Source organism: Acinonyx jubatus, chromosome B3, assembly GCF_027475565.1.
Source record: "Acinonyx jubatus isolate Ajub_Pintada_27869175 chromosome B3, VMU_Ajub_asm_v1.0, whole genome shotgun sequence".
Classification (NCBI taxonomy): Eukaryota; Metazoa; Chordata; class Mammalia; order Carnivora; family Felidae; genus Acinonyx; species Acinonyx jubatus.
In genome coordinates, this window is record NC_069386.1 from 38,056,618 (window position 1) to 38,076,401 (window position 19,784).

The 19,784-nt window shown below is 45.9% G+C and overlaps 1 protein-coding gene across 2 annotated transcripts in view; it reads right to left on the bottom strand.

Annotated features, from left to right (window-relative positions):
- MAP2K1 (mitogen-activated protein kinase kinase 1) overlaps positions 1–19,784 on the bottom strand; it is a 78,150-nt gene that overhangs the window by 27,350 nt on the left and 31,016 nt on the right. For both annotated transcript variants that reach the window (XM_027067593.2, XM_015078286.3), the window contains exons 2-5: positions 12,581–12,791; positions 11,120–11,266; positions 3,528–3,605; positions 2,605–2,656 (exon numbers count right to left, since the gene is read on the bottom strand). In XM_027067593.2, the coding sequence (XP_026923394.1) occupies positions 2,605–2,656; positions 3,528–3,605; positions 11,120–11,266; positions 12,581–12,791 (488 nt within the window). The remainder of the gene's footprint in view (positions 1–2,604; positions 2,657–3,527; positions 3,606–11,119; positions 11,267–12,580; positions 12,792–19,784) is intronic.

Genomic DNA, 19,784 nt, shown 5'->3' on the forward strand with positions numbered 1-19,784 from the left:
ACAGATAAGCTGTTTTTCAACATGCTTGCACCATTTCACATTTCGGCCTGCAGTGTCTGAGAGTTCCAGTTGCTGTGCATCCACAGTAACACATGGGCGGACTCTGCAGACGTTCCAGACATTCCAGTGGGTGTGGAAGCATAGCTCACTGTGATCTGAATTTACATCTCCCTCATGACTAATGATATTCAATTATCTCTTCATGTGCTTATAAGCCACTCATCTATCTTCATTAGTAAAGTGTCTATTCAAATGTTTACCCATTTTTTCCAACCGGGTGATGTTTTTATTATCACACTGTGAGAGGTCTTTATGTATTTTAGACAATGTCACTTGATAAAGGTTTTGTCAATATCTTCTCTTCATGTGGCTTGACTTTTCATTTTTCTATCTTTTGAACAGCAAATGTTTTCATTTAGATGAACTTCAATTTCTTGACTATTCCTTTACAGTTTGTGCCTTTTGTGACCTATTTAAAAACTCATGCTAAAACAGAGGTCACTAAGATAGTTTGTTTTCTTTCGAAAGTCTTATCGTTTTAACTCGTACAGTTAGATCTAAGATCCACTGAGAGTTCATCTTTGTTTACGGTGTGAGGTAACAGAGGGGGTTCATTTTTGTGCAAACGGATATACAGCTGTTCCAGAGTCATTTGTCGACAAGATTATCCTTCCACTACTGAACTACCTTGGAATCTTTGTCAAAACCCAACTGACTACATGTACGTGTCTATTTCTGAATTCTTCCTTCTGTTCTATTTGATCTGCTTAGCTTCACACCAATAGAACACTATTGATTATCATAGCTTTATAATAAATCTGGAAATCAGGTAGTCTAAATGCCCCAACTTTGTTGTTGTTCTTCAAAGCTGTTTTGGCTATTCTAGGTCCTTTGCATTTCCACACACATTTCAGACACAATTGGTCAATTCTACAAATAGGTTACTGAGATTTTCAATGGGATGGCCTTCTATCTACACATCAATTAAAGCAAAACTGATGCCTTACCAATCCTGACAGTGGGGGTGGTTGCATAACAATGTGAACGTATTTACTGCCGGAAGTGTATGCTTAAAAATCATTAAGATAGTAAATTTTATGTTACATACATTTTACAGTTTTTTTAAAAGCAATTCCAATCTCAGGATTTTTCACCTAATCTACCGTTGCTCCTAAGCCGCGGGCTGATTCCATCAGCCCACCCCGCTCCTCCTCAGCCCTCCCCCTCCTTGAACTTGACACCCTTAGCACACTGCAACGCGATCCACAGCACTGTGTCTTCCATTCTTCTGTCCTCTGGCTTCTTCATCTTTTTCATTTTCCTAACAAGCTTTATTGAGGTATAATTTATATGTAATTTATATGCGAAGTGGTGCAAGTGGTCACAGCCACTGTAGCCGAAGGTTTGACGTTGGATAAATCCAGCCATCTATCACCTCAAGACAGAACGTTTCCAACCACCCCCCAAAAGTACCCTCATGCTTTTGATGTTCATTTCTCGCTAGACTTTCTGTCACTACAGATCCGTTGTTGTTTTCTCCATAATTTTATATAAACGGAAACAGTTTGTACTGTTGTGTATCAGGCTTCTTTCACGCAACATAAATGTATTTTGAGATTTAGCATCAGTAGCCTGTTCCTTTTCACCGGTGAATAGTACACTGTTACAGGAATAGACTGTAATTTCTCTCTTCGCTGATTGAAGAACATTTTGGTTTTTTCTACCATGTATACAGTTGCTTTCAACATGTGTATAGGAATCTGTATGGACATATGTGTTTCATTTATCTTGGATACATATCTAAGAGTGTATTATCATACAGTAAGTGTGTATGTACCTTTCTTTAAAAAAAAAAAATCAGTTTCTTTTATAGTCAAACTCACATCCAGTCAGTCATGGCTTTGGGTCTATGCACTGTCTAGTCCAGTGGGAGTATGGTGACACTGGCGATTGGGTAACTAAGCTCCCATTGGGGCTCTGGCTTGGGCTTACTGGGTGACCATGGCTGTCACAGCCTCAGCTAACAGGTGTAACCTGTAACAGGCCAGACCAAAACAAGAGGGGGAACTTGCTGCCCTAGCCATCAAACTCACTAGTCAAAGACCTGGTGTGCCTGACTGGCTTCAGTTAGTACAGTATGGGACTCTTGATCTCAGGGTCACGAGTTCAAGCCCCACCTTAGATGTAAAGATTACTTCAAAAATAACTAATAGTCGGGGCGCCTGGGTGGCTCAGTCGGTTGGGCGACCGACTTCGGCTTAGGTCATGATCTCATGGTCCGTGAGTTCGAGCCCCGCGTCGGGCTCTGTGCTGACAGCTCAGAGCCTGGAGCCTGTTTCTGTGTCTCAGAGCCTGGATTCTGTGTCTCCCTCTCTCTCTGACCCTCCCCCGTTCATGCTCTGCCTCTCTCTGTCTCAAAAATAAATAAACGTTAAAAAAAAATTTTTTTTAAATAAATAAATAACTAATAGTCAAAGACTTGTTAATAAAAATTAAAAATACTATTCAATGGCTTTTACACCACAACAAAACACAAAAGAGGATGCAACAACTTTTGATTTCAGCTCAAATTCAAAGCATACTAACTAGCAAGTAATTTCTTACCTCTGTGCATAATCTTGTGCTTCTCCCTCAGGTATGTCAGACCTTTTATTACCTGGAGGAAAGACAATGTAACAAGATGGGAAACTGAAGTGGGGGTGGTTAAAATACAGTCAGCCTCTCTATTTTAAAATGATATAGAAAATATTTCAACTAACATCGCAAAATTGCCGTCTTCCCTTATTTTTTATTTGATTTCCAACCTGTCATATCAAGAAAGCATCTTTTTAGATGATATATAGTTATTTTTAAGCAATGTTGATTATTGCAAGTTTATACAACTTTACAAACCCCTGTGCTTGGGGCTCCTGGATGGTTCAGTCGTTTGAGCATCTGACTCTTGATTTTGGCCCAGGTCATGATCTCACGGTTCGTGAGATTGAGCCTGTGTCAGACTCTGTGCTGACAGTGCACACAGACTGCTTGGGATTGATTCTTTCCCTCTCTCTCCCTCTCTCTCTCTGCCCCTGTCCCTCTCGCGCACGTGCATGCTCTCAAAGTAAATAAACTTATATAGGAAGGAAGGAAGGGAGAGAAAGAAACAAAGAAAGAAGAAAAAGAAAAGGAAAAGAAAAAGAAAAAAAAAAGAAAACGTGCTTGGATTCGTTTTTTTTCTAAAGCTACAAATATGAAAAGAGGCCTTCTCCTGCCACAAATGGGAATTCTTTTGGATATCCCATCTATTTCTCCAGATACAGATTTTAAGATAAAGGAAGTCGCTTTTCTAGTTCTGGAGACAGAGACAGACAGAGAGAGAGAGTATGTTGTATCTAGGATTTAGACAGAGAAAATTCTAGTGAGAAAACCCCACTTTCCTTGCAAACTTCCCTTAGCTAACTTACTATCTTCCTCCCTTGTCCATTTCCTGCCAACTCATTAACTTATCAATGAGGGAATTTGGAAGAAAAATTATACAATATACTCACAGCAATGCTAACTTTTCCTAAAATTTGTTCAGGAATTCTTCCAGCTTTCTTCAGGACTTGATCCAAGGAACCCCCATCCTAAGAACAAGAACACCAACCCATTTAGTGACAGCGTTTTTAACTATCCTTTCAAGTGTTAAACTTCGGCAGGAAAGTGAATGCCACATGTGGCAAATCCTCCTGGAAGGGTACCCTTTGGTTTGTTCCAGACCTCAAAGACAGAAATGTACAGCATTGTGGGAGCTATCAAATAACTAGAAAATCAAATCGTGAATAATCATTAAACCAAGGACTAATTCAGGGATCAAAAAAAAAAAAAAGACTTGCACTGGGGCACTTGGCTGGCTCAGTCAGTGGAATATGTGATTCCTGATCTCAGGGTTGTGAGTTCAAGCCCCATACTGGGTGTAGAGATTACTTAAAAATAAAATCTTAAAAAGGTTTGCACTGAACTGACAGAACAATGTATGGTTGGGACCAGAGGCTCTAGAGGCAAACTGTCTAAATTCACCAACTGTGTTGCTTCCTATCAGGAGAACTCTGACCAGGTTACTCACAACTTGTAAAACGGGGATGATATCTTAAAGCTATTAAAATAATCATAGGGCTATTATAAGTATTAAACAAGCTGGTACATACAATGGTCTCAGAACAACATCTAGCCCACAGTAAGTGCTCGATAAATGTCAGCCATTTGATCATCAGCGTCTGTCACAACTTGTATTGGAGATTATCCTAAAAACTCACAGCTAATCGAAAGAAGAACGTCATAGAAAGCAACAATTCCTTCCACAAATCCTACCAAGTGCCGTGAACAGTGTTAGGTTCTATGGAAGATAAAGATACAAACAAAGAACTACTTCTTGTCCTTGTTAAACGTACAAACTAGTAGGGTAAATATACAGACTCTGAATATAACGAAACAGGATATAGGTTTAAGAAAACGTTACACATGCAGAAGAGAGAAGAAATTCTGACTTCACTTAAAAGATGGTATTTGAGTTTATGTCTTACTCAAAGAAGGAGTATGACTTCTATACCTGGAAAGGGGGAGGTACAAGGCAGAAAGGGAGAATGCAACACACGACACACGTGGGATATGAAGCCAGCCTCTGTGGGGCTCACACACCACGGCCTTCTCATTCGTGGATTCTACACTGTAACCTGAGATCGTGAAGAAAAGCTTCACTCAAGGAACCCTGACGTAGCGAGGCACGGCTACATTCATAGGCCATGGCTTCCAGCAGCCAATTATCAGTCGCAATTTAAAATCATCCTCAGAAGTAGAGACAATTCGTGCAAATTCAGACTGATTTTTAGAGTATCTCATCTACACTGAGCAGTTACCAGTATCATCTATCATTTATTAACCACCTCTGTGAAAGGTATAGGGATATGTGAGAAACTAGGGATAGAAAAAACTAGACACAGGAGGAAACACACACACACACACACACACACACACTCACACTCACACTCTGCTTGGGGAGACAAAACACTCAACAAGGCAAGGCACCTTAAATTCTCCTCTGAAACAAGGCACGAACTGAACAGTTGAATGAGGAGAAGAGACATCACTACAGGTGCTCAGAGGAGGAAGCAATTCCTAGGCAAAGTGGCAAAGGAAGGACTGGAAGCAGGAGGGACACGGAAACCACACCTCAGAAGCGGACGAGACATGGCCAAACAGAAAGACATCCCTGTAAGCTTCCTGCCTCCAAAGTCACCCAGCCGCGATGACATATCCGGGAGCATAAGGTCACAGAACAAGGCACAACACGATTAAAAAGAAGGACAGAACATAATCCCACTCTTATAGACATAAAAAAATGTTTGTGTAACTCACACAAAACCAGAACATCCAAAGTGTCATCAAAAGCTATTTCTAGTCTATGTAGGAAGACAATCAGGGATTTTGGTTGCATGATAGTTTCTTCTCCGTGCTTTTCTAGGGTTTATAAATTTTCTACAATGAACAAATGTTTTGCCCTTTTAAATTACTGAATTCCTTTAAGAAAGTGGAGAATTAAATATACAATCAATTCAGAGCACTTACTGAGCATCCATTTTGTGCAAAGGCACTGTAAGATAGATACAACACTGCTTTCTTTTGAGACAGTGAGAAACTAAGATTCATTCAGGGGTACAGACTCCTCAGGAAATGTCTACTAAAATAATGCTAAAAAAAATAGATTATCCACTGAAAGATTCTAAGCTTATGCAAAGGAGTGTTGGACTAATCACTTTCTGTCACAGTCAACTCTGGATCACAGATGCTGAGGGAAAAGAAAGCAGGACAGGTGTGAATTCTCAAATGCACCTGAATACCCCCAAACATGTTTGTCTTCTATTAATGGTGGGCAGGTCAGTTGACCCAGGAGCACGATGCAAGATCCTAAATTTCAACCTGAAATTTCCTATGTGCCATACTTTCCACCCAGACACGAGGAATCACTGATCTAGAACCCAACAGAACTCCCATGGGAACACATTTATTTTTTTTTCCAAGAGTCCTTGGAAGAGCCCTGCCCAAGCTGTGACCCAGGCTGAGGTGTGAGTCACCCTGTGAGCCTGGCTGCCTTCACGATGCTGCAGATCCCTGGTGGCCGAGTCAGGACATCAGAGCCCAGGTAACCACACCCAAGTCTCCCAGAAACATAATAGCACCTCTCAGTTTCCTTCGCCAATGGGAAGAGGAACTCCAGTGCACAAAGTTTCCAAGCCATTTCTCTTTTGCTTCCAGTTGAATGTGGTTTCAGATCCTTTGTTTGATCGGCTGCCTGATTATCAGGGAGGAGGACTATGCACTGAAAACTAGGTAACAAAGCAACTCTGTCAAAATCTGATTCAAATGAGGTAGAAAAGCTAACCCCGTGGTTCTCAGGTTCCACAGCCTAGGACAGCAGGCAGCCCAGCTCACACCTTTCCCTGGGGTTGTGGTACACATTCCTGTTAAAAAGGAAAAAAACTCGGCTCTCTTTCCTTTCACCTCCTTCAGAGCTATAAGCAGAGTTACAGTGTGAACAATGGGATTAGCAAGATTCAAGAAGCATGAACCACAGTCAGAATTACCCAGGGCTGCCTCCAACTCACCTTACAACCTTTTAATTCCACTTCACTGTTGCCAAGAACTTGCCTTCCCTGACTAAAGCTGCTGAAATTGTGCTTATTTTTAGAAGGCAATTATTAACTAAGTCAATGGCGCTTTTGTGAAGGTTTTCTATAGAAGAGACAAATGCTTTATGGGGGGGGGGGGGGGGAGAGAGATCAAAAGCTTTTCCTCCTGCATGAGAACCATCAGCCCTGAGTCCTCAGTTCTCTGGGTGCTCAGCTACCACCTGAGGAGGAATCTACCTCCCCAAAGGCAAGAGCATTCCTGTTCTGACCGGGGGGCATCCATCGACTCCTTGAGTCTCAAAAATTCAGACTGGGCAGCACAAGCACAGTTTACTTCTACAAAAGTCAGCCCCTGGCTGAGTGCTTTAGAAGATGGGGCCCAATGGATGCCAGTGACACAAATTCACTTTAAAATGCGTCTAAGAAATGGTGTGAGCAATGGACAGATAGATGGGCAACATGTGGTAAAGCAAACATAGCAGAACAGTAATTGCAGAATCTAGGTGGGGGGTTTACAGTGTACATTATACAGTTCCTTCACCTTGCTTTGTGTTTGAAACCGTCATGATAAAAAGCTGGGGGAAATGTTAATGACCTAGAACACACAAGGACTGTGACACGCACAGAAACAAAGAACCTCTGAAGTTGGGATGTGGTTAATGAACAGAGCTCTACGTGACACCTTTGAGAGGTGGAAGCTGAGACAAAGCAGAAATACCCAAAGAGAAGTAGCCACCAGCAGTCAGAATTTTCCTGTCAGAGGCGGCCAGGATGGGAGCTCTCCTGCAGAAAGGCCTACTCAGGGACCAAGAAGGGGTGAGAGGGTCCAGGGTTAGACCAGAGAGCTACTCTGGAGCATGGCTGCCTGGATTTCAGGCCACAACAGCTTCACTAGAGGGTTCCATCTCTGGTAGCTCTGAGCCTCTCCACTAAAATCAACAGACTGTTCCAGCTGCTCTCTGGGCCTATGGATATCTAGGAACAGAAGACTCTATTGTGGACTCCAAGGCCTAACTCTCTCCCACTGGGTCCCAGGCCTGTCCATGCCCTCCGCCATCTTGGCCTCCTTCATTCGGCCGCTCGACACCTATCACTGTGCTTGGCCTTCAAAAGGTTTTGACCCTCCCACCTTCTGAAAGCCAGTTTTCTAGGCTCGGGCCCCTCCCTGGGTAACTCCAGAGATATCTTCTGCTTCAGAGACTTGTGAGGGAGGATCCTACCCTACCCACAGAGCCAAATCCACTGGAGGAACGCTGACCTGCAGATACTGAAACTGGGCCAAGAGAACGGGAAGCCAACCCTTGTCATGTCCTGAGTCATCCTGTCCTCTTGGAGGGAAGGGTTGAGTGGCAAGGACAGAGCAAGAGGTACAAAGGTTGTGATCAGTATCTATGAATCCAAAGTGAATGAAGGATTTCACAATGAGCAAGCCTCACCACAGATCAATTTAAGACAAATTAAAAAAAAAAAAAAAAAAACTGAACTGCACGTAGCAAGAGGTGAAATAAGGCCAATAAAACAGGTTCCAGCAAGTTGTGAATAAATGAAAAGGCCACTGCCTATCCATGTTTGGGGCCTAATCCTAACATCTGAAGCAAGCACCATGGAGTTCAATCATGCTCACCCTACAAACAGCGCCCTGGTTCCTCTAACAAAGGGAGAATTCCGAGTTGCACAGAACTTGGAGGTAGCTCAGGAAAGAATCTGATTGTTCCAAAGACCGCAGGCGTGAGACGACACACACCTGGTGCTCAGAAGCCCCTCCATCCACACTGACAACTCACTTACGAAGGCCCTAGAACACAGCCATCCAGCCTATAAACAGCTCTGGGGAACAGAGAGACTACTCTCAATGTCTTCACTCCCCCAGCCGCTCATGTGGCACCCTGCACATAATAGGCACAAAAGTAAGAGTTGGTGAAGCTGGACCCATGTTGATGAACTAATGTAAACCCTGACTGGCTACAAGTGCCAAAAACCACAGAAACACAGGATGTTAGGGTAGGCAGGGGTCCCCAGAGAAGATCTGGTCCAAACACTGCTCTGCAGAGAAAACCCTGAGAGAGTATCAAATTTAAAGACAGCAGACCTAGTTAGAGACACTGCTTAGAATTTAGCTCTGTGGGAATGCAAGCTGGTGCAACCACTCTGGAAAATAATATGGAGGTTCCTCAAAAAAACTAAAAATAGAACTACCCTGCGACCCAGCAATGGCACTCCTAGGCATTTCTCCACGGGATACAGGTGTGCTGTTTCAAAGGGACACATGCACCCCCATGTTTATAGCAGCACTATCCACAATAGCCAAAGTATGGAAAGAGCCCAAATGTCCATCGATGGATGAATGGATAAAGAAGATGTGGTATATATATACGATGGAGTATGACTCGGCAATCAAAAAGAATGAAATCTTGCCATTTGCAACTACGTGGATAGAACTGGAGGGTATTATGCTAAGTGAAATTAGTCAGAGAAAGACAGAAATCATATGACTTCACTCCTATGAGGACTTTAAGAGACAAAACAGATGAACATAAGGGAAGGGAAACAAAAATAGTATAAAAACAGGGAGGGGGACAAAACGTAAGAGACTCGTTAATATGGAGAACAAACTGAGGGTTGCTGGAGGGGTTGTGGGGGGGGGGGGGGAGATGGTCAGAATTTAGCTCTGACACTTACTGGTTATATAACCCAAGCTAATTACTAAGCCTCTAGAGGCCTTGTTCCCTCGCCCACCTCGGGGAGGGTGGTCAACATTGCATCACGTGACAGGGCTGATGTGATTAATAACTTATGTAACATGGCAAGGACTCACCAAGCGGTAGAAAATGGGAAAGCTAGTTACTACCATGTCTACCCATGCTGCCACCCACCTCCCATTATTTTGGCAACACCTAAGAGAAAAAAGGCCTTTCCGGTCACTGGTTTATCACCATTGCCTCCACCCTCCACCCTCTTCTAGTTTTCAAGGAACCTCCATTGCCAATTACACATCTTCATCCAAACCTCTGGGCTAGAGCTAGAAAACCAACCATCATCAGCACAAAAAGCCCACGAAACCCAAAGCTTAAGGAACACCCCCCCTCCCCTGCCCTGCACCCCACCAAAGGGAGGCTAAGACCCAAAGGGAAAATATCAGTACCCCAGGTCTGGGTGAGGACCTCACCCAGGCACTTCCTGACGATTAACATGAACAGAAGTTCAACATAATGGGGCGCCAGCAAGGGACAAACCTCCTGGGGAGGGTTCTCCTGGAGTTCATGAAGACCATGCCTGGGGGCTCTCTCCAGAGGTCGGAGCAGAGCCAGGGTCTGGAAGGAAGTGGAGAAGCTGAGGGACACTCTGCCAGACCGAGGGCTCAAAGTTCAGCAGCCCTAAGCTCGCCGACTCAGTCATGTCAGCCCTCATCCCGGAGCTGTCAGCGACAGTGAGAATAAGGCAACCTCTACCGTTTGCACGAGACAAGCTTGGGGTAGGTGTGCCGGAAGGCTTACTCTGCTATTTTCACCAATCCTCACCGCAAGGAGGTCCGTGTGGTAATGGCCATTTTGCAAATGAGGAAAGGGAGAATGAGAAAGATAAAGAAACCTGCCCAAGGTCCTGACGAGAAGGTGACATCTGTAAACAAATCATTATTGAGCGCCTGCTGGGCTGGCTATTCTGGGCTTTGGAGACACAGTGGCAAACAAGACAGTGTCTACTCGGATTTTTGTGGAGAAGGGAGATATGAACAAACAGCTCAGATTCCAAAGTCCCCTGGTGCCTAATGGAGACAGGAAAAAATAGCCATCACGAAGCCAGCCTGTCTCTCTGAGATTCTGGGCATCAAGAATGGAAACAGAGCCCTAATCACTATCCAGTGGATTCAACAAAGTACAGGCACTGGGGCCCAACAGCCTTGGTTTAAATTCTGCCAATTCCACTTACTAGCTGCATGACCTTGGTCAAGTTATTAACTTCTCTGAGCCTCAGTTTCCTCATTTGTAAAATGCAGATGATCTACCCATCCAATAAGGCTTGCAAAAATGCAATAAAATATTAATATGCGTAGGGTAGTCCAGGCTATAAAACCCGATAAATATTAGTTTACTAGTATGAGTATTGCTAGATTATTGTTGTAGATACTGTTATTACTGTCAGTCACCAGAAAGAGAAGGGACTCCAGGCAGCTAATGGTACCAAGATCGGCAGCTCACATCCACACAATTAGCCCCTAAATTCCCTCTCACTTGCCTTCTCTGAAGTGCATCAAGTGATATTACTTCTCTGCACACCCAAAGAACCCCTCCAGACTGTCCTTAAAGCAGATTATAGACTCTGAGGACAGGGATGTTTCAGCTTCAAAGCCCAGATGCCCAAGACGGTGATGTGGATCCAGGGAGGAAAAGGGAGGCAGCTGGTCCCAAACCAAAGACAAGACCAGAGCCATCCAGCTCCTAGGCTGTTGCTCCAGAGGCTAATGGGTCACCACATACCATGTGCTCCATACAGATACTGATCTCGCCGTCGCTGTAGAACGCGCCATAGAAGCCCACGATGTATGGGGAGTTGCACTCATGTAGAACCTGCAGCTCCCTTATGATCTGGTTCCGGATTGCAGGTTTGATCTCCAGGTGAATTAGCTGGGGAAAGAAAGGTGGGAGGAAGAGATGTTTTAAAAACATACGGATGGATGAATGAAAGCCTTCTTAAATGCTTAAGCTCTTACAGGTGGGAGGAGAGGACACAGGCACGTTTTAACAAGTCTCTGCCCGACCAAAGCACTCAGTGCCAACCTACCATGGCAGGTAATGGTACGGGAGGAGCCATAATGAGGGGAGGACGGCTGTGCCTCCGCTCCTAGGAGCCAAGAGTGAGGAAGGGGGCCTCACCCCTCCCAAGCACAAAGCTGAAAGGAGCATTTCCTCTAAAAGGAGCCGGGAAGCCGAGAGAGGAAGACAAAGCAGCCTGAGGAGCTGGCTGGCACTCGGGGGCTGTAGAAGTGGAGGGGTAGGAAGGACTGGGAGTGGGGACCCAAGCTGCCCGGGGAGCTTCCCTTGACTTCAGGAGCCTGATGTGGTTGAGATTTGGCCAGGGCCTCAGGTGCCACCCATGTCCCTCTCATGTTGCCCCTTGTTTCCTCCAGGCAGACAGGGGACAGACACAACAAACATAGGAAATGGTTGCTGAATGAGATGAAGCTTCTAGAAAGGGCCGCAGACAAGGAGTCAGTGTCAGAGGACATGGAAACCAGTGGTTATCAGCATGGGCTGGAGTGACCAGTGAAAGCTAGACAAGAGGCAGGCCGTGAAGACGGGCACTGTTTGAAAAGATGGAGGGAGCAGCCTGAGCAAAAATACGTGGACGGAAGCAAGCATGGTGTGCCGGAGAACACAGAAGGGCCGGGCCTCGCTGGAGCAGGGGCTGTGTGCAGAAAGGGGAGGAGCACGGTGGACAGAAAGGGGAGTCCAGCTCGGACACTGCCTGCCACAGAGGGGAGCGGAGATGCTCCCTGCAGGACAGTGAGGGGGAAGCAGCGGCAGGGCCGGGGCCAGGCAAACAACTTGAAAGCAGGGTCTGGTGCATCGCCGGGGCTGCCTAAAAGCAAGCAGCTTCTGCTGCACCAGATAATGGCAAAGAGGCACCCGTGCGTTCTTTCCAAAGCACGCAGAAAGCTCGCAAAGGTCACTTGCTGTTATTTTCCAGTCTGGGGATGGGGATAAATACCCTCACACACCATCAGTGTGTTTATCCTATAATCTGATAGATGACAGGAGCTCAAAATTCAAACAGCACAACAAGGTACCGAGTGAAAAATCCATCTTCCTTCCACCCTTGTCCCCAGACCCCCGATCTTCCAAGAGAGAATGCAATCACCTATTCACCAAGTGAATTCACCTAGTCACCAACCTGATTCAGTACTTTTTTCTTTCTTTTTATTTTTTGAGTGGCCTCACCTTTCTGGCCATGACCAGGCCAGACGGCTTATGGGAGACCTTGAACACCACACCACCGTTGCCGGCGCCCAGCTCGCTGATCTTCTCGAAGTCGTCATCCTTCAATTCCCCGACCTTCTGCTTCTGGGTAAGAAAGGCCTCCAGGCGCTTCCGTTGCTGCTCATCGAGCTCCAGCTCCTCCAGCTTCTTCTGCAAGGCCTCCAGGTTGGTCCTGTCCCAAAGAGGGAACATGAGTCAGAACCGGCATCAGAGAGGCCGCCCAGAGGAGCACCTGTGCTATGGCGAGCACTAGCTCCGGGGCCGGACTGGAGAACGAATGGAGGGACTCCAAGGGAGGGTTCCAGGTGCTGCGGCCCTGCTCCCTTCACTATGCCACCAGCCACCACTCCCTGTCACTACTCCTCACCGACACCTTTCACCTCTCAAGGCCTCTGTTTTCTCATTTGTAAAACGAGGCCTCTCTCACTATGCTGCAAGTCTACAGAAGGAACCAAAGAATCTGCTAATATCCAAAACGAGCCACCTTCATTTGCTTTAAAATCCCAGTTCCGGGGCGCCTGGGTGGCTCAGCTGATTGAGCGTCTGACTTTGGCTCAGGTCATGATCTCACATTTGGTGGGTTCGAGCCCCGCCTCGGGTTCTGTGCTGACAGCTGAGAGCCCGGAGCCTGCTTTGGATTCTGTGTCTCCCTCTCTCTCTGCCCATCCCCTGCTCGTGCTCGGTCTCTCAAAAATAAATAAATATAAAAAAAAAAAAAATGAAAACCCCAATTCCCAAAGCCCCACTAGTGTTGGATTATTAAGTTAGCACCACATACAAAATAAAATCTATTTCCTAAAAGCACTAAACTGAAATCAAACCAAACTATCACAACAGACTCTGAACTATATGGTAACAGCAAAAACCCTCCTCTCTAATGTGATCAGGTCCGGAACCAGGTTAATCAAAATAAAGCAAAGAATCATAAAAATACCTACCCAGAATTTTTATTTTTGCATATAATATACATATAAAGGTGCATTTATTCACCCATCTTCTAATGTAGGCGGGGCAAGGCCCTCTCTTTGAGTAAGAGTCCGCTAGTAAGAGCCCGGTGCCATCTTCCTCACATGAACCAGCAAACAATACATCGTCTATCACTTCCAATTCCTGAGTCCTCAGAGTAAAAATGTAGCCACTTACTGAGTAATATCAAAATAAAATTGTAAGAGTTTTATGATTTCCCTCAATTTTAATGCTCATCTAATTTGACAGTAATGTGTTTTAGTGAGTTGGACTTATTGAGTCTTTCCATGGCTTGTAATTAGTGTTCAAAGCGGGGGGGGGGGGGGGGGGGAGGGGGATCCCGCTTCATTTGCAGTCATATTTCACCAGTTTATCTGACACTGAAGTATGTTACTTAATTGCAATGCCAGCCACAACCGAACAAACAATGCTGGGAACAGATGCTGGGAACACTCTGGTTCTGGGTAAGCACATAATTCAGCCAGTGGGTGCCGAGGCGAGTAGGCAAGGCAGAGAGCAGCCTGCTTAGCTGTGCATTCAGCAGGCTGGTGGGCAGTATGGGTTGTTTTACAGAGAACGAAAAAACATTCATTATTCCTGGGGGGTTTATAAGAACAGGGTGATAAAGAGAGCGTCCACGGTGTTTCATTTGATTAGCCCCAGTCTAAACAAACAACATGGTAACAAGACAGGGCATCATTACACATCAGAAGGTTGGTGCCCAACCCCCAACATACACACCGTTTCTGAGCTTCAAGGGCAGGAGTAAGCATCATCTTCTACTCTTCACTCACCCTCTGTTCCAACTCTCAAGAAGGCAGGGAGGTTGAGACCTACTGCCTCCCCAGTCTATGGAAAGATCCAATACTGCCTTACAAGTAACTGTCCATGGGGCCACAGAGCACACAAGGCTGATTTCACCAAGTTTCCTCCCTGAGCAGCTCTCAGGAAGAATGGATGGTGCCACGGACTGAAATGTGTCTCCCTAAAATTCCTGCTGAAGCACTAACCCCCAATGTAATCATGTTTAGAGACAGGACATTTAGGAGGTAATTAAGGTTAAGTAAGGTCATATGGGTGGAGTCCTAATCAGATAGGACTGGTGACCGGAAGAAGAGAGGTGACCTCCTTGCCTCCGTGCACACGCCAAGGAAAGGCTGTGTGAGGACACCAAGAGAAGATGGCTGTCCGCAAGTCAGGAAGAGGGACCTCGCCAGAACCCGACCGTGCTGGCACCCTCACCTTGGTCTTCCAGCCTCCAGAACCATGAAAAAATAAATTTCTGTTGTTTAAGCCAACCAGTCTATGACATTTTGTTATGCAGCCCAAACAGACTAAAACAGTTGGCAATTTTCTCATCCTGCTTAAAGGCTCAACTAAGCTGCCCCGGTCTGTTGGGGTAGGGACCCAGAACAAGCATGGCTGCAAGGGCACGGTGCCACCTTCAGGTTTCCTTTCTCTGAGGTCTGTCCACAGAGGAACACATCAAAGACAACATTTAGAGACACATGTCAAACACAGACAGACCCTCACAGCTAAAACTTCGATGAGGTTACAGCTGCTTGTAGGGCTCAGGAGTCAGGCTGGAAATGCAGCCTCCAAAGGCTTCTGTGAGGTAGGAACGCTGAGCAGGATGAGGAAGAGGGAAGGACCGAATGGAAGGAAATCACTCTGTCACAACAGTCACTGTGTCAATCAGTCACAACACTGCCCATACTCTGTTTTACACTTGCTAATACATTTCAGCCACAACTCTACAATTACAACAGATAGCAAACTCAAGCACAGGCAGGTGAAGTGATTCGTCCAAGGTCACACAGCTAGTGAGCAAGGACTGAAACCTGGGCAGAGAGAATCTCTAATCTTATGCTGCACTACCTCTTCAAAAAGTTCAACACCTTCAAGGGAGGGCACTTGCAGACGTGGGTAAGGTCCCAGTGTGGGACATGTGCCATACCAGTGCCGGCTCATGCATGAAGACAGTATACCTATGCAAAGAGCCCTTCACGCCAGATGCAATCCTCCCCGCACATCAAGCTGAACATTACCTTGCAAGTAACAGTGGCCACAAGAAACCCCATCCATCTGGCAAAGAAAAAGAGGAAATGTTGACTCTGCTCATTTTCCTGACTCTCAGTAGAATTAAGTAATTCTCCCACCTTCAGGAAGAAAAACTAAATCTTGGCTTCCTCCTTCTTCGACCTTCCATGCTCTCCTGCCCAACCACCTACCCTACCGGCTAAGGAACTGGCTCCTGATTCATGCTTTCAGAAGGCTATGCCACAGCAAAGGCTGTGCGCTGTGGTGGCAAGACTTTCCTGATGACGTGGGGAGGGGGGGGGAGAGAATGGTGTTGCCAAGCTACCAAGCCATTAGTAATCAGCAATCCCAGACTCTTATCCCCGAGTAGTCAACAACTAGCTGTGTGACCATGGACCAGTCATTTAACTTTGACACATATCAAGTTTTCTCGTCTGTAAAATGGAGTAACAACTCCATGCTTCCTTAACCAGGGGAGGATCGAAACAGAAAATGAATGGGAAGGAACAATGGAATCTTCACACACTTGTAAACTAATGTTAGGCAAGTGCCGGTAGGCTGGAAGACGAGGAGCCACCGCCAAGGCAGCCACCGTGGAATCCAGAAATGACTGCCTTTCCTTTAACAACTCTTAAAGCCCTTGAAAAGTTTTTTTAAATAACTGTTGCCGAGGGGCGCCTGGGTGGCTCAGTCGGTTAAGCGGTCGACTTCGGCTCAGGTCATGATCTCACGGTCCGTGAGTTCGAGCCCTGCGTCGGGCTCTGTGCTGACAGCTCAGAGCCTGGAGCCTATTTCAGATTCTGTGTCTCCCTCTCTCTGACCCTCCGCCGTTCATGCTTTGTCTCTGTCTCAAAAATAAATAAACGTTAAAAAAAAAAAATTTAAAAAAAAAAAAAAGAACTGTTGCCGAGAATGAAAGACCAAGGATTTTATCTGAAGGTGAAAGGAAAATCCTGGCATCAAAATGGCTTTCAGTACTCATTAAAAAGAAATCCATCAATAATGTAACATTCTTTAGTATTGCTTCCTCCTGCACAGGGACTCAATGGTGTTCAACAAGGCTCATTTCTGCCCCGCCCCACCCCAAGGCAAAATGCTTCAAGCAAAGGAAATAGGAAGAGAGGGGACTGTCACCCCTCAACCACGCCACAAATCTCCAAATCTCAGAGGGCAAAACCTGTCTCCTTCACAATCTTTGGTTTTAACTGAAATCAGCAAATTGAGAACTACAGATTGAGAAAGGAACCTGGAGCCCAGAACAAGAACTATCTGACACACACACGGCCCTCTCCAGGGACCAGTTGTGACATCTGACCCCCATCACCCTGTTCACCACAGCAGAGAGAAAATGACACATGGTCACGTGCATTCCACACCACGGCTGTCTTACAGTAAACACAAGTCTGTCGAGATACAAGATTATAGGTTTGAAATGGGAATGCAGAGAAGAGCAAGGAATGTGGAAAAAAACAAGGGCTGTCATTTATGCTCTGAAAACTCCAGGGAGGCACAATGCAGTGGGTGGAGAGGGATGATCCTATGGGCCAGAACATCTCCTTCTCTCTCATCCCACCCATCTGCTGCGCGTAACTGCACCGCCACAACTGGAATCTTGCATTTGTGGCTCAGTGGTTTAAATCAGGAAGCAGGACAACATGTAGCACAAGGAGGGAAAGGTAAAGACCTCCTGATCCAACCCATTTCAAAGGTGAGGAAACGGAGGCCCAGGTCTCTCAGCTCCTAGAACAGAGCTTCGTTCAAGGCCTCACACTGCCTTCCCCAACCCTGATGGTCACTGAAATGGGAAGGGGGAAGGAGGTGACGTCTAGACAAAGGAATGGGGTCTTCAAATGGCCACACACCAAACAGAAATGAGCCAAGTAGCACACAAATGCTGGCCTGTCACCAACCTGAGCCTTGCTCTAGCCCTGGGTGGCAGGCCCTGCCTTGGCCAGGAAGGAGCACAGAGAGAAGAGCAGAGGGTGACCATCAATCACTGAACTGGAGGAAAGAAAGGGTCCCGGTACCAGCAGGTGGGTGTCCTCAGAGAGCCCAGGGCGTTGGGAAGTTCTCTGTCCCCTGTGGCATCTGGCAGATAGGAACACTACCGGGGCAGGGAAAGAATAGGGAAGACAGGAGACCTAAGCTGAGGGGGAACAGCACCAAGAGACAAACACTGCAATCCCTCAATTCTCACCCTATATCACTCCCATCTATGTAGTAGATGGGCAAGCTACTACCCTTCTGGTCCTCAGTTTCCACACCCATTAAAAAAAAGGGGGGGGGGGCGGGCAGTGTGGTTGTCTGGTTATCTCTGAGATCCAAGCCTGGGCACGTGACAGCCAGCTGAGGAAGTACAAAGTAAGACTGAGGGTGCGTTCAGGTTGAAAAGCTGAGGATCTTCAAAAGAAGGGAGATGGGAAGGAAAAAAGAGAACTGGTCTTAGGTTCTCTATACAGTCAAACCCTGGACAGCGGGGATGTGGGGGTTACAAAGAGCGTAAGAGAGGAAGAAAGAAGAATGGGCCTGACAGAGGAAGGCAGAGGGGCCAAAGGCACAGCTAACCACTTTCCAGACTCCAGCCTCAGCCAGCCCATCTGTGGTAGGGAGTGCAGTTTAGGCCAGCCCCAAACAACAAGGTGGAGAAGAGGCTGTATACCCTTACACCTCAACCCTGCAGGCCATGCTGGGAAGGGCTGCTCAAGTAACTAGGCAATAAAACTCTAGGTCATTAAAAAAAAAAAAATGTGTTCTTCTGCATCTAGGTAAAACAAAAACAAAAACAGAAACAAAAAAAGGGGGCAAAACTAGCCTATACACTTATAAAGTAGAAAAGTGAACACCCTTTGGAGTGGGGAGCAGTAACCAGGAGACACGTGATGACTAATTTTAGGTGGCAGGGTAACAGGGTGGCAGGGCCACAGTGCTAAGGTACGTGGTCAAACTTGATTTGGAATGTTTTTACTAAAGTGGGGTTTTGTGGGGGGGGGGGGGGGGTTGGAAATTGGTGAACTTTGAGTAAAGCAGCAGATTACTCTCCATAATGTGAATGGGCCTCACTCAGTCAGTTTAAGGCCTTAAGAACAAAGACTGACCTCCCCAGAGAAGGAATTCTGTCAGCAGGCTGCCTCTGGACTCCCAACTTCAAGTCTTCCACGGACCTCCAGCCTAGGCTTCCACAATCACCTGAGCCAATCCCTTTAAAAGTTCCAGTCAGGTCAGTGTCTGTCTCCTCTCTCTCTCAATGCCCATCTCTTCCTCTGTCTATATACGTGTATCTTAGACACTGTGATCAGATTTCTTTTTATCCTTTTCCTCCTTGCGTCTCAGTTTAAATTTCTTTCTTTTTTTTTCCAGTGTGGATAATTTCTTTCAACCTATCTTCAGGGTCACTGATTCTTTCCTCAGTTCCCTCTGGTCTGCTGATACACCTGTTGACCTTTGATATCGTGTTTTTAAATTTTTCTAGCATTTGCACTCGATTCCATTTTTAGTTTCCATCTCTTCTGAAACTCCTCATTTGTTCTTGCAGGTCGTCCATAAATGATGGTTATTTTAAAGCTCCAATTCACCGGAGTCTAGTTCTGTTATCAGCCTTATCTCTTGCAGGTTTTTTCTCTCGTGATTCTTTGTGCATTTTAATATTGCATTGAGTGGTGCATCGTAATAGAAGACTAAGGACTGAGGCAAATTGTCTTTATGCTTAGAAATGGGTGCATTCTTCGGTCATGCTGTATTAGTCAAGAATGGAGCTAGGTTTGGGTTTTCTTGTGAATGCTGGTAATTTCAGTGCACCACAGGCTGCAAGTTTCTCAAGCAATGGGTTTTGTCTTGTGCTGAGAGTGGAGCCTGAGCTGCAGAGGGTTTATTTCCCCCCTTCAGTGTTCCCACGCCTCCCTCAGCTTTGAACCGTCCCATGATGCCTGGCCACAGAGTGGGGTCCTTCTCCATGCCCTTGCTCCTCCCCCAGGGGTGGACTGCTATCACTCATACATAATAGTCTCACGGGATCTCTATGACCACCTTTGATTTACCATCACATCACTGGCTGAAGGTACCCTTAACTGTGTATTCCTCCTGCTGCTTTCCTAAGGGCCTTCTAGGTGTCAAAATGCATGCATCCCCAGAGAAGGCCTGGGAAGATTAAACAGTCAGTATA